The sequence below is a fragment of the Nelumbo lutea genome, chromosome 1 (assembly GCF_056320005.1).
Source record: "Nelumbo lutea isolate HS-2025 chromosome 1, American lotus-T2T, whole genome shotgun sequence".
Classification (NCBI taxonomy): domain Eukaryota; kingdom Viridiplantae; phylum Streptophyta; class Magnoliopsida; order Proteales; family Nelumbonaceae; genus Nelumbo; species Nelumbo lutea.
Genome location: NC_142684.1, coordinates 214,692,417 through 214,708,238, shown reverse-complemented (window position 1 = coordinate 214,708,238; position 15,822 = coordinate 214,692,417). Strand labels below are relative to the sequence as shown.

The 15,822-nt window shown below is 39.2% G+C and overlaps 1 protein-coding gene across 1 annotated transcript in view; it reads right to left on the bottom strand.

Annotated features, from left to right (window-relative positions):
- Positions 1 to 15,822, bottom strand: part of LOC148880909 (uncharacterized) — a 121,663-nt gene that overhangs the window by 95,341 nt on the left and 10,500 nt on the right. The window contains exons 5-7 of the mRNA XM_088962987.1: positions 8,080 to 8,186; positions 7,849 to 7,911; positions 4,403 to 4,503 (exon numbers count right to left, since the gene is read on the bottom strand). Of these exons, the coding sequence (XP_088819113.1) occupies positions 4,403 to 4,503; positions 7,849 to 7,911; positions 8,080 to 8,186 (271 nt within the window). The remainder of the gene's footprint in view (positions 1 to 4,402; positions 4,504 to 7,848; positions 7,912 to 8,079; positions 8,187 to 15,822) is intronic.

Genomic DNA, 15,822 nt, shown 5'->3' with positions numbered 1-15,822 from the left:
TTGCAAACATTTTAGAAACCATAATATATATACTTTTATATCTCATATAAAATATATTTTGCAAAACAAATCTCAACGATTGAAATCGATTGCCGACAGTCTTGGTTTCCATCAGTGAGAATGCATCCCCGATCATTACCTTTGTCCGACAAAGGGGCTGATCCTGTCACTATGATCACCCACTCAGATGAATTCTCAGAATGTCCCAACATACCCAGGTTTTGACCCCCGCTAAGGATCTCAGTGATTGGTACATCAAAGACAGCCCAATCCGACACCTAGTGCAGTATCATAATCGAGTCTAGGGGTCAGGTGTAACTTTCCAGTTTTGCCCATTAATCTCCAAGGTCCAGGGCAATACTGAAAATTTGGTTCAGTTCAAATATTCAATTAATCCTACACTGTATGTGCCTAGGGTCTCACCTTGGCAGTTGAGACAGGCCACCCCAACCGACTTGGTGGCACCACAATGTCAGCCTTATCAAGATAGGTCTCCCCAGACCGACCCACTAGCTGTGAACATTTTAAACTAACACGAGTCTCATTAAGTGTCCAGTTTAAGGGTATTGCACAGAAACATACCAATGGAACATGAATCAAATATGCACTTTTATTCATTTATAATAAACTCGTAAAGTACATCATTCTGATTGAAGCTAAGGGCATACAAAATTGTCTAACAGAAATGATGGAATCATTCAACAGATTTAAACAGATACCATGAAAAACATGATGCACAAAACTGGGAGGCAAAATATAGGAATCATCATCATCATCATCCATGCCTTATCCCAACTACATGGGGCCAGCTACATGAATCCTGTTTTGCCAATCCATTCTATTTAAAGCCATATCCACTATTAAATTTATTAGTGCTTAAATCATGTCTTACTACTTCTATTCATGCCCTTTTTGGTCTACCCCGAGCTCTACTAGCCCCTTCAATATGTAACAAATTGTAACTTCTAATTGGTGTAGTTGGTAGTCTTCTATGCACTTGCCCAAACATCTTAGTCTACACTCATTTTATCACCTATTGGAGCTTCTCCTAGGTTCCTATGGATAACTTCATTCCTGATCCTATCCTTTCTAGTTTTTCCACTCATCCATCTTAGCATTTGCACTTCTGCCACATTGATTTTCTAGACATGTTCTTTCTTGACTACCCAAAAATATGAGGGTATTTTTTGGAAGTAAAAATATTATTGAAGCAGTTGGGGACTTTTCGTTGGGTCACTTTAATAGTAGTGAAAATAAAGTCCCAAGAAACATTAAAAGTGGTGGGGCCCATGCTATTTTGAATGGTGAGGAGAGCATAAATTTAAGTGAGGCGATGGAGTTAACCTCTCAAAAGACAGTGGAATTAGGGGAGAGGCTATCTCCTTGGAACACATGGAAGGAAAAAATAAGGATAGAGTGGGGGAAGAGATGAAAGAGAAAGAAGAATCTGTAATTTCAGAAGACCAATAGGCGACTCAGGGTGGTAAAGGAGATGAAGGTCTGACCGAGGATCGAGTTTTGTAAGCCAGTCTCATCAACAAGGCTGGGGAGATTTCGAAGACACCTTGTTTCAGTTTGGGAATCTTGGAAAAGAGAATGTTTAAGCAGAGTTGAAGAGTTGGGTGTGCATTTCAGTCTGAAAATCTTGGGAAGGGGACTGGTTGTAAGGTTCTTGAGGAGATAGATCAGCACGGAAGTCACATTGAAAGTTTTGGCCTAAGGAAACATTGTGTTGGAGGGAAGAAGGAGAAGTCAAGTTTCTGACCAGCAAACAGGTAAGTTTCTTTATTTTGGTGATTTCGAAGTCGAGCTTTCTTCCATTTCTTCCTTCTCTTCCATCTTGTCACAGCAATGGAGTTTGGAGAGGGAGAACCAAGGGGCACTTTTTTCAGAAGTCCAGATGAAGGGAGGGAGATGAATTCTAGGGAAACAGTGAAGAAGTCAGTAAGGTGGGAAGGGGAGGGCAACAAAGGAATGTTAGGTATGTCTGGCAGTGAAGGGGATGACAACAAGAGTGATTGATTCTTGCTGTGTTGAGGGCACGAAAGAGGCTCTGGACAAGGTTGACAAATTTGACTCATCTTTGGGTGTGAGGTTTTCCAACAGTTGGAAACAGCAGTTGGTAGGATTGGAATCCACTTAGGTTGGAGAAGAAGTGTGGACAAGGAAGGAGACACTGTAGACTGTACCTTTGGAAGGGGTGAAGAAAGCTAGAGAAACAAACAAGCTTCATTTTGTCCATGTTTCAAAGGTTTTCTCAAGGCTAAAAGATGGATTGATTGGGGCAGGACCCTCCAATAAATATAAAAGAGTCTACAAGAGGAAGAGATAAAAAGTTTTGGACCAAAAGAAGGGTGATGAAAGGAGGGGGATGGAGCATCAAGCTGCAGAAGGGGCGGTAACGTTGACCCCAGCAAAGGTAGGTCTAGAAGTTAAGCCAGGGCCAGGGGATAACGTCGACCCCAGCAAAGGAAGTCAAGCTGGTGAGAGTAGTTTCGATTTGTCTCAACAAGCTGATAAAGTTAAGGAGGGGGATGCAGTGGAGCTTAAGAGTTTGGTGGACAGGGAGGTTAGAATCGGCAAGAGCCTAGGGCTTTTCTTTTGGGGAGGTGAAGAGTTCTCTAGAAGAGCTTCCAAAGCTTTTGAAAAGAGTAAAAGGGAAGAGAGTGAGAAGTTGTGACGAAAAGAAGAAAAAGTCTGAGACGAGGACGATGACGGATGTGACGAGGCGTTTGAACCTGAAGATTAGACACTTTTTTGAAGTGGGGGGTGCACTGTTTCTCTTTGTTAGCTTTTGTGCTGTTGTAATCCTGTTGTGGTTTGTGATTCAGATGTTATCTTAACACCCCAGTTTGGGTTGTATCCTATTTTTCTTTTATTTTATTAATAAAATTTTTACTTTTACTCTTCAAAAAAAAATGATAATGACCAGTCTTTCCAGACCCCTGTTTCCTCTTCTGTTTGGGCATCAACAATCAGAAATTAAGAATATTGGACAATTGAAACAAGGAGGCAATTGATTGGGTTGGTCATGGGTTGGGATCAGACTGCTCTCTATCTGGGCTCAGGCTACCCAAGGGCTAGGCCAGGCCAGGCCCAGCCCAAGAGGTGAAATAACCCAGGGTTCTAGGCTCCAGACCAGCCCAAGGAGTGAAAGTCAAAGCTCAGACCACATAAAATTTTGGATTAGGTCAGTCCATGCTCCAGTTGAGCCTGTCCAAATTGCACTCCTACCTATATCTAAACCAAGATCCATGACCAATATACCTATATCCAAATCCATACGTCTAGTCAAGCTGGGTTAGTTCAGGTTGAGGTCAACCATAAACGAAATCAATGTAGCCTACACCAACTTAACCCCACTGCATTGGCCCAGTTTTCTTCAATTCTTTTTTGCTTCTAAAAAATTCTCACTCTCTAACTAATGGTTAGCCATTTAGGGTTAGATTTGACATTAGTATATAGATAGGGACAAAGTTATGGTTCTTGTATTTTACACTTTTTAATCAACAAAAATTTTTTTTTTGATAAGTGGTAAAGATAATTGTATTAAAATAACCATACAAGGGCAAGGACCCTCAACATATTCAAAAGAGTGCCTCGCACAGAAGCATTTACATTCAGCTCACTATACAAGAAATCAAAAAATAATAAAGATCCAATTGTCAGTGGAATAATCGGTTGGAGTTCCCTCAAAAGCCTCGAAATACAATCCCATCTCTTCAAGGTCCATTCCACCTTACTAATGACAGTTTCTACTTGAATCAGATTTGAATTCAAAAACTGTACAGTTTTGCTCCTTCCATACTGCCCAACAGATTGCAAAGGGCAAGCATTTCCAAAGATGGGTTGATAGTTGAAGGCTAATTAATTTAATTACAAGAACCCAAGTTCGAATCCCTCTAATAACATTTTAAAATTTGCAACCATTTAGTGACTCAGGCAGGTCATGAAATCAGTTGGGTCGTTTAAACCCGTCCAGCTTTCAACAGTTTTACCAGGTTTTGACCGGTTCTACCAGTTTTTCAAAAAAATAAAAACCGGGGTTCTTAAAAACTGAAATGCCCCAATTCCCGGGTTGACCAGTTTGACCATCTAGTCTTGTCCTAGTCTTAAGACATTGCATGACGCTATTGAATAGTTGTCAACTCATTTTCCCATGGAAAGGGTCGATATGGTTAGACCCTCTCTCTTTAAGATATTGTAAATTGTAATAAAGATGTAGGAAGACAGAGTTGTATAAATTCCACACTATATCACATAGTTCTTAAGATTGCTACATTTACACAGACCCAAAAAAAAATAGCAATATAAGTACTCAATTTAATATGTAATCAAGTATGAAACTGTAGAAAGATACTTTCATTAAAAAAGATATAGAGAGACAGATAGAGCAATTTACCCCTGAACTGCACGGTGGAGAAATGCAGGGTTTCCTGGATCTAAAGGAAGTCTCCTCAAAGCACTAAGGGCAGCATATTGCAAATTACTTCGAATAATAGACTGTACAAACACATAAACCAATCATAATTCTGATTCTGTTAAATCAGAGCTTGAAAAATTATAGTTCAACTGCATAATTGACAGCATAACTATTGTCAACATCCTCCATGCCTTATCCCACCTACATGAGGTCTGCTAATTGACAGCATAACTATGATAATGATAATATGTTGTGAAGTTGTCCTGAAAACTACATGATAGAATGAGTTTTCTTTTTCTTTTTTCTTTTTGGTAGTTTACATGTAATTCTTAGCTTTATTTGATGATTTGGAACAAAATAATAATTTAAAAGGATGCACCTAATACCTATGTTTCTTTTATCATTTCATAAAATATCATTCCATATTTTAGCATATTTCACAATGTTTCATGTCTATGATATTTGCAATATTTCCATACAACATTTCAACACATTTCCCATATTTGGATGACTGATGTTTCCACCAATACCAGCATTTTAACTCTTATTAGAGGTAATGATGCAAACATGGAGAGAGAAGAAGAAACCATGAAAGAAGGAATAAAGTTTATCCGAACTGTTGCACCAAAGGCAATTTCATAATTTTTGGGTGCTTTAGTCGACTCGAGTTTTTTGACTTTTTTCTAGTTTGTTGGTATCACTAAGAAAGTAAGAATAGCTTTAATCATCTTAAAAAATCAAATTATTTTAAAAATCCATACTAAGTTTAAGAGGTCAAAAAAGCCATTAACTTTAGCATTGAGGAATAGAAAAACAAAAAATAAAATAAAATTCAGAATTGCAGGTCTCAATTGACTCTAAGATCCTAGACTCTTCCCACTTTGCCTCCCATGGTTAATGGCATTAATTTTCCTATTACGATTTATAAGGAAAAACACCATTTTTGTACAGCCCATTGTATTTCCTAGTACTTGCCTTGTCCCTTTATCTCCATCATATAGGGATTTTCTTGCTTCTATCTCTTCTTTGCCTATTCCTAGGAACGTCATTGAAGCTCCCTCCAGACCTGAATAGAAGAATTCTATGTAAGCTAATATTGGTGCTTTACTTAAGAATCAAACTTGGGACATAGTTGATTTACCAGCAAGGAAGGAGCTCGTGGGATGTAAACAAGTATTTATAGTTAAGCATAAGGCAGATGGCACTTAGAGAAATGCAAGGCTAGGCTTGTTGCCAAGGTATATACACAAACATATGGAGTGGATTATTGGAGACATTTGCCCCTATTGCAAAGATGAATTCTAATGCTTTTATGTCTTGCAACTTCCTAATCCTGGCCTTTATTCCAATTAGATGCAAAGAATGCTTTTCTCAACAGACTCTCCCACCAAGCTTTTTGTGATAGTAAAAGTGAAGGGAATGTATGCCAATTGAAGAAGTATTTACATGGGTTTAAATAATCTCCTATTTCTTAGTTTCACAGGTTCAAAAATGCATTACAAAGGTTTGGCGATTCTCAATCTTAGGTTATACCTTAATTATTAAGGGGAGAGGTATTGTCAATTTCTCTTACTGTCCATGTTGATGATATTGTTGTTAACGGTAAAAATTCTGATGAGATAAATCAATTCAAGCAGTTCTTGCATCATAAATTTGATATAAACAAACGAGTAGACTTGTGTTAATTCCTAGGTTTTAAGGTTGCAAGGTCAAAACATGGGATTTTTGTGTTCCAACGAAGACATCGAAGTTAAGAATTAACCCAACAAAGACTCCTGTTGATCAAAATCACAAGATCTGTGCTATGAATGGAGAAGCACTTTACGACGTTATAGGATATCAGAGACTAGTTGGTAAGTTGTATTTATGCATGACCAGGCTAGACATTTCATATGTAACTAATGTTGCTAGCTAGTACACCATGCCGACACATGAAGGTGGAAGCAAACACCAATACAAACTGAGCAAGTTCATTACTAAACGGAGGTTTGCATCAAGCTCTGTACTTTTGTTAGTGGAAATCTTGTTTACTGGAAGAATAAGAAACAATCTATTGCTTATTCTAGTGTCGAGGCTAAGTATAAAGACATTGCACATGGTGTATCAGAGATGCTATGAATTAGACATCTACTTGATGATCTTAGGATTGATTTGGAACAGCCATAGAGGTTGTACTGTGATAATCAGGTTGTAATTAACATAGCACCTAATCCAATTCAACATGACAAGACAAAGCATATAAGAGTTGAACAGCGTTTTATTAGAGAAAAGGTGGCCTCTGATGAAGTTTGTTCACCTAACATTGCTTCTGGCATCGGCATGCAGCTAGCTGAAATTTTCATTAAACATGTTGCAAAAAATAAGGTAGAGACTGATTTACACAAGTTAGGTTGGGTATGATTAATATCTACACCCAACCTGAGGGGAACTGTTGAGATGTTTGTGTGGAGATTTTAAGGCTTAATGTAATATTACTATATCACTGTAGTTCCTGTTGTACAATATCCTTTTATTCTTTATTTCTTTTCCTACAGACCTGTGAGGGCATACTTGTAATTGTACATATTTTTGAATATAAAGGAGACTTTCAGGTGGGAGCTGATTACTCTTCTGACACCCTTTATTCTTCTTGTGCTCTTTTATTGTTTCGACCGTCTAGGTTAACAGTTTGCAGCATCCCTATTTTTGAGTGTTGAGACTTCTACTTCTTTTATAAGCAACAGAAACTAGAAATAGATCAAAAACAAAAGGACAATCATACAAAGCAGATAATCAGGAACTGTAGGAAGCAATAACCTCCAGCGGAAACTCTCTACAGCCAACTAGATACTGCATAACCAATCATGAAACATTACAAGAATACCCCTGGGCCAGGAACACCCTAAACTAAGATTTCAACACATTGTAAATTGGAACAATTATTTCTTCACTTAACTGACTAAGAAGAGCAATTTCCCTTGTGTGGCCCCTTGATGCACATTACATGAATCTTTACTGCAAGTTTCTATTTTATTTTCTCCTACTTTCCCTCTCCTTTTTGTTACAAATTAGTTCATGCGATGCCAATAAAAAGCATTGGACATCTATAAGGGCTTTTTTATATCAGTACCAGAAAAGAAGCAAAAAGAGAAACAACGGTTAAGCCCCACTCTACCACAAGTTTCTATTTTATTTTCTCCTTCTACTTTCCCTCTCCTTTTTGTTCCAAATTAGTTCAAGTGATGCCAATAAAAAGAAATGGACATCCATAAGGGCTTTTTTATATCAATACCAGAAAAGAAGCAAAAAGAGAAACAACAGTTAAGCCCCGCTTGACCAAATTGAAAAATTTATTCAACTTTGTTTTTAACTATTCCCAAGACCCCAGATAGCTAGGATCAACATTGGTAATGGCCTTAGTTCATAACTATTATTAATATGATTACCTCTTTGTCTCCACCCTTGCCACCAAACATGCCTTTCTTACGTTTTTGTTTTGTATCAGCTACCTGAAATTGAGGGGAAAAAATGCACAAGTCTTGGTTTAGCAAGGTCACTTCAACCAGTAGGTAGTAACAAAAATAAGAACAAAAATATAGCAGTATTTGTCAAACTATGTAAAGAAATAGTATTTCTTGAACTTTGCTTCCATTCACTAAATGCAACAAAGGACTAACCTTATCAAGAATGCCAAATACAATTTCATACAATTTGGCCAAAATTTCATTGTTGCTTGATGGAGCAAAGGTAAGGGCCTTCAAGGCAGCAAGTCTTCGTGCATGAACTTCAAAAGAGCGATAAACAAAAGCTAAGCACTAAACCATGTCAATAGAAATGTACCAAAACACACACAAGCTTCAACCACTGGTCAAAGAGAGCATAATATTTGACACAATCATGACTGCATTTCTCAGAAGATAATTTTTCCAAATACAGCAGTTCATTTGCCAGAAATAATAGTGAACTAGTCAGCACAATGCATTTTTCAGCTCGGAACAACAAAACATGCTTTATAACTTGAAAACCCAGATTCCAATTTAGAAGTGTTATTAAAATGGAAAAGAGGATGAATTTTCCACAGAAAACAAAGTGATAGTTACAAGTAAGAAACTAAGAATTCATTTTCATAACAAATGCCAGATTGTACAGGAAAGTTTCAAACATGGCATCCTCAAAGATATCAAAAAGAATGTGTGCCCATTTACATAGTAGAAGCTGCAGACTATAGTTATTTAACATCATCTAATAACATTACCATTCAACCTAACTCAACAAAGCCTTGTCCCAACTTTATGGGGTCAACTACATGAATCCTGTTCTACCATTCCACTCTTTTTATCAGAAAAAAGTAAATTTATTTTATTAAATTAAGAGTAAGAATGATTAATACAACTTGATTGTTTGTAGTGTCAATCCCTTTATAACCTAAGTTACATGGATGCCCAAAACAATAGTTGCCTCATAACTCCTTGTTTTGCTAAGGAGTCAGCTAACCCATTTGCACTCTTAATCCATTTGAATTCAACCTGTAATTCTCTTGCTAGCTTTTCCACTTCTCTTAGCGTGTGCTGTAGGGTCCAAGAGATATGCCTGTTAAGATTTTGCCCATGAAATGATTACTTGTGAGTCTCCTTCCACCTCAATCATTCTAAAACCCAGCTGTTTAGCTAGTCCAAGACCTTGCAAAAGAGCCAACATTTCAGCCTTCAAAGAGTTTCCCAAACCAACTGGCCCTGAAAACATTGCCACTATCCTCCTCTCTGCGTTTCTGATGACCCCTCCTATTCCAGCCATACCCGGGTTTCCAAGGGAACTCCCATTGGAGTTTAGTTTTTACTTTATTACCTGTTGGGGGTTTCCACTCCATACAAACTGTCTTTTTCTCTCGATGAATACGCTATTTCAGTCCAGGCCCTTGATAAGTCTGTTACTTGTTCTACTATTCCACTTTGTTCAGTGTCATATCCTCTTCTTTTTATCAAAAACAAACAGATTGTAGTAACTGAAATAAAATAAATACCTACTACCCAAAATTATTAGTGATAACAAGGGGTACAACTTGGGTTGGCCCGAATTATCATTTTACACTGCTTTGGGCTAAGGCCTTCAGGCCTGGCCCATTCAAATTTTGACAAAAGTCCAACCCGAGCCCATCCAAGTTGCACCCCTAGTGGTAAGTAAGGGATACAATGTTACTCTTGCCAGCAAAAATCAAACAAATAAAAGAGCTTTACACATTCAAACCCAGCTTAGGTATTCCCACAAAAGGCTCTCCCTTGTAACCCCTACTTTTGCTAAGGTATCAGCCAGTACATTAGCAGTCCTGAGCACCCAGTTACAGTTGCATAAGCTATTCAAGGTATTGCCCAGTGTTTATGCCTTCCTCACCAATAACCTGTACCCAGGGAATGTTCTCCTCAGCTCTCATCTATGATACGAGTTTTTGACAATCTCCCTCTACTATTGTTATATCCATTCATCCTTGCATAGAGACCAGCTTTAGACCTTGAATGAAGGCAAGAAGTTCCGATTTAAGGGAGTTCCCATGTCCATTTGGATTTGAATACCTAGGGCAAATGTTGTTGTTACCATATCTAACTACTCCCTCAATTCCTGGCATCCCTAGGTTGCCAAGGCTACCCCATCAAAATTGAGTTTCAATCCTCCATATGTAGGTGCTGCCCATTCTATTTGCCTTTGCTGATCTCTAACTTGATACTTCCCAACACAGGAACCACTTCGAGGGGGTTCTACCGCCTACACAAAGAGGGAGAAGAAGAAGAAGAAAACAAGAGGATACTGTCGAACTGCCTGCCGTGCTTTCCCTCATTTCCCTTATTTATCCCCCCATTACAATTCATCTTTCCCACTCTTCCAGATGTAATTAACTCAGTTGACACACATAGATCACAACTACTTAAGCTGATGTTTCCTTCTGGTATAAACATAGTGAATGGGGGCGTAGGTCTGGGGATGCTGCAAGCTGAGGGTTACTTCCATTCTGCGCCTCAGCATGGGCCTGGTAAGTATCCATTGCCTGCTGGCTGATGGCTCTACTGGTTCTCAACAACTGCCCCTCCCTCAAGAGGAACCCTGTCCCAGTGATTTAAAAGGCGCACCTAGGCACACAAGCGAGGTGCATTTTAGGGTATGCGCCTCACCTAGGTCCTAAGCACAATCCCTTCAAAAGGTGCACCAGGCATGCGCCTTTTTGCTTTTTTTGAACCTTGTGGCTGGGTTTGGGGCTGCACCCCTGGACCCCCAACCACGCTCCAAGAACCCAGTATTTGATAATGATGTTCATTCACTCATTTTAATAAAATATCTTCTTAAAAGGCAATTAAAGTTATAAAATCATCATTTTCATGTGAGAATTAAGAATTTAAAACCCTGACATGGACTTGTTTGGGCTTGCCTCAAGGAGCGTGGTACAAAGACAGCTCGTAGAATCAAGAATGCAATATGTTTTTGTAGTGAGAATGGGCCGAATGGGCCTTAGTGTTCTTTATTTCTTTTAAGTAGTGTTTAAAAGTTATGTTCGTTAGTTATGGGCCTTCTTTCGTTTTCTTTAATTATTTCTTTAGTGCTGGCCGCCCCATTAAGGGCATCCAAGTAATTGTACTTAGGTTTAGAATTAAGTTAATAAAAGTGATGAAAGGGGGCTAGAGAGGGAGGGCCGGGTTCTTCTTTTCTCTCTTCCCTTCTTTTCTTCTTCCACAACCTATTGCTGAAACATCTTTCCTCTTCTTCCTCTTTCGCTCTTCCTTCTTTTCTTGTATTATCTGAATTACTGCAAGTGTAATTTTCAACTTGGTATCAGAGCAAGTTCTCACTTTTGACTTTTTTTCTCCTTTCTTTGCCCATACATAGTGTATGGAGAACTGATCAGTTGATCAACCAGCTACTTATGCAGCCCAGTTAAAAAGGTTTTTGGAGAGTTTTGTAGAGGTTTTTCATCCTTAGTTGAAGCCCAAGGCAGGTTCTTGGAGATTTTTCCCAAAAACCCTAGATAACTGGAAAAATCTTGTTACAGGTTGTAGAGACAGTTTGAACCAGGCACTTGGGGATCAAAGGTAAGTCTTTTGATTTCTATTAGGCACAGTTTTGGTTGGATTGAGTTCCGGAACCTCTAGAAGGGGCGGTTGAAGTTTTTCTCTTTCTTCCCATCCCATCAGGTCCTGTGAAACCCTAATTTTGGGGGTTGAAAGGTTGTTCTTTGCTTAGAACAATAAATCTAGCCTAGTAAAGCCCTAATTTGATTTTTGTTTGCATCCGTTTACTCATTGGAGCAAACTAGAGGAGAGACCAAATATTCCAGAGATTCTGGGTTTGGACATGGAGGGTTAGTGGAGAATCTTTTGGGGGTTGTGACTACTGTGAAGTTAGATGGGAGTCATGGGACCGACTATTTAACTGGTCTCAATCTATTAAGATACATGTCAGTAGTAGAGGAAAATGGGGTTACATTATTAGGAGCAAGAAGAAACCGGGGGAGGATGATCTTGCCTATGAAAGGTGGATGCAGGAAAACTACACAGTAGTGGGTTGGTTAGTGAATTCTATGCAACCACACATTAGTCAACATTATCTGTGGATGGAAGCTACAAAAGAAGTGTGGAATGTGCCATTGAGACCTATTCCCAAAAACTTAATGTTGCTCGGGCCTACAAATTGAAGCACGATGTGAATAATCTTAAACAAGGGGAGACTGTTGTTTGGACCTACGAATTGAAACTACAAAAACTTCTCTATGCTGAAATCTCTTTGGCAAGAGATTGATCTGATGGAGACTGTTGTTTGGGGTTGCACATAAGATGCAAAAATATATAGGAGGTTGGTGGAGAGAATTCGGGTCTTTGAGTTCCTCACTAGACTCAACTCGAAGTATGATATTGTGAGGCAGAATTTTTTAGCAAAGGATGAGGTGACTTTGCCTCGAGCCTATGCTATAGCAAGCGGTGAGAAGAGTAGAAGACAGGTTCAATCTGTTGAGCCGCAAGTTGATCATTATGCTAATGCTGGGATGAAGCCGAAGGTTAACACTAGAAAGAAAGATATTATCTATGAATACTGCAAGAAGCCTAAACACACTAAAAACATATGTTGGAAGCTGCATCAAAAGCTCATTCCTGCCAAATTCAAGAAAGAAAATGGTGGAAAAAGGGTCGAAACTGGAAAAGGTGGAAATGCAAATGTAGCCACCTCTCCACAAAGTGAACAAGGATAGGGTGGAGAGAAGTCAGTGGGAGAACAGCTTGCAGCCACCAGGGCTGAATATAAGAAGTATGGCTGAATCATCAGTCACTTGGAGTCCACTACTACAGCTCCTTTAGAGACTATCCCTTCCTCTGCATATGCTCACTTAGGTATTCGGGCCACTGCACATCATGCTTCTATCTCAGGTATTCATAAAACCCCTTGGATAATAGATTATGGTGCTTCTGACCATATGACCAATGGTCCACTGTTATTCACCTCTTACCAACTTCTTTCTGGCCGGGATAAGATATCCCTTGTCGATGGCTCTCTTGCCCCTATCACAAGAAAGGGAGACATTAAGACCTCTAACGCCCTAACCTTATCATCTGTTCTTCGTGTACCTAAACTTAATACCAATTTGCTTTTAATTAATAATTTGACTAAATCCCTAAATTGCAGCGTGACTTTTTTTCCTTCATATTGTATTTTTCATGACATGGAATCTCAGATGGTGATTGAGAGTGGCCATGAGGCAAATGGGATCTATCTGTTAGACATGCCTGAGCAAAGCCGAGAACAACCTAAGAGAACTGCATTTGTTTCAGAGCCCACTAGTCGTATTATGTTATGTCATAGACGTTTGGGCCATTTGTCTTTTTCTTCATTGAGTCGGTTGTTTCCGGTGTTATCTAAAGGAATTAATTTGTCCAGTCTTCATTGTGTGTCTTGTGAGTTCTCAAAGCATTGTAAGAAAACTTATCCTTCAAGTAATAAAAGATCAACTATTCCTTTCAATATTGTTCACTATGATGTGTAGGGGCCTTACCATTACCATGTATGGGTGGTTATAGATATTTCATCATTTTTATTGATGAATTTTCACGATATACTTAGATTTACTTTATGTGCTCTTGGGCTGAAGTGCCTAAACTTGTGCAACAGTTCCATGAACACATACTTAGTTTAATACCCGCATCAAAATATTATGGTCAGACAATGTTAAGGAATATTTTAAGAAGGACCTTACCTCCTATCTTGAGAAGTTTGGGGTTGTTCATCAAAGTTCTTGTGCCCGCACTCCACAACAAAATGGAGTAGCAGAGAAGAAAAACAGACACGTTGTGGAAATTGCAAGGAGCATTCTTTTTGCTATACATTGTGGAAGTTGCAAGGAGCATTCTATTAATCAGGAAAGGACACCTTTGCCCCTACTTAAGTGATGGACACAAGTACTAACATAACTTTACACATCAACAACTTAAACATAAGCATAAAGACAAAATTACCCCTACACAGTCGACATTTAACACTCCCCCTCAAGCTGGTGAGTATATATCATATAATCCTAGCTTGTTACATATGTAATCCACTCTTCCCCGACTCAACCCTTTGGTAAACAAGTCTATCCATTGGTTTCCTGTGTTAACATATGCAGTATCAATCACTCCACTCAACACCTTCTCTCTCACAAAGTGGCAGTCAACCTCTATGTGCATGGTTCTCTCATGAAACACTGGATTAGAAGAGATATGGACTGCAACCTGATTGTCATAGTACAGCTTCATTGGAGTGTCAATAGTGTATCTCATCTCCTGTAGAAGGTTCCTCAGCCACACTAATTCACAAGTAGTATGTGTCATAGCTTTATATTCTGCCTCTGCACTGCTTCTTGCCACAACTGTCTATTTCTTACTTTTCCATGTCACCAGATTACCCCCAAGAAAAGTACAATAGCCTGTAGTGGATCTCCTATCAAATATAGAACTAGCCCAATCAGCATCAGTATATCCTTCTATTTTAAGTTTTCCTCCACTTCTATATATCAAACCACGACCAGGAGCCCCCTTTAAATACCTCACAATCCTTAGAACTACATCCCAATGTGGAACCCGAGGTTTCTGCATGAACTAACTTACCACACTAACCACAAATGAATTGTCTGGCTGAGTAATGGCTAGGTAATTCAGTTTACCTATTAGCCGCCGGTACCTTCCAGGGTCTTCAAACTCTTCACTCATATCACTACTCAGCTTAGTGTTTGCTTCCATAGGTGTTTCAACTGGTTTAGCACCTAACAATCTTGTTTCTTCAAACAAATCAAAAACATATTTCCTTTGACACAAGTTAATACCATGCTTAGACATTGCTACTTCTATCCCCAAAAAATACTTTAGTTTACCAAGGTCCTTTGTCTGAAAGTGTTCCTACAGAAAGGTTTTCAACCTATCAATCCCCACTTTATCATTCCCAGTAATAACAATATCATCTACATACATCACCTATAGGATCTTTCCAGCTTGAGAGTCATGACTGAAGACTAAAGGTCAACCTGGCACTGTTTCATACCAAACTTCTTTACCACCTCACTGAACCTACCAAACCATGCTCGATGAGACTTTTTAAGTCCATAAATGGCCTTCTTTAGTCGGCACACCTTACCATCCTCCCCCTGAGCAACAAACCCCGATGGCTACCCCATATAGACCCCCTCAGGATTTAGTCGGCACACCTACGTATAACCATGGTGGTGGTCGTACTAGAGGTTGAGATTCAGGGGGAGTCTGTGGCAAAGGATGTAGTTCAGGTCCGAGGAGATGTACACACTATGGTGTGGATGGACATACAATTAATTATTGCTATGATTTGCATGGTCCACCTTCAACTTAGGCCAATCATGCCATGACAGTGATAGCAGCTTCAGACAGGAGAGCCATTCAGCTGATCAGATGCTCCCTACATCCACAGATGTTCCCGGGAAGGAGATGATGAGTGTCCCTCGTGATGAGTATGAGAGTTTTGTCTAGGCCACATCTCAACAGAACACAGCCACTCTAGCACACTCAGGTATGGCTTGTCTAGCATCCACACCCAATCTCTATATTATTGACTCTGGAGCCTCCGATCACATGACTAGAACTCCAGGTATGTTTTCTTCCCTCTCTCATTGCCCAACATCAAAATCTATTACCCTTGCTAATGGTTCCACATCCTCTATTTGTGGTGTTGGTAATGTTACTCTTTACCCTTATCCTCAGTTTTGTATGTCCCTAAATTTCCATTTAACCTTATGCCAGTTGGTAAGTTGACTAAGTCTCTTAATTGCTCTATTACTTTTTACCCTTCTTCGTGTGTTTTTCAAGATCTCAAGACGGGGATGAAAACTGGTGGAGGGCATGAAGCTGGTGGATTGTATTATCTTGACGGTGGAAGTACGTCAATAG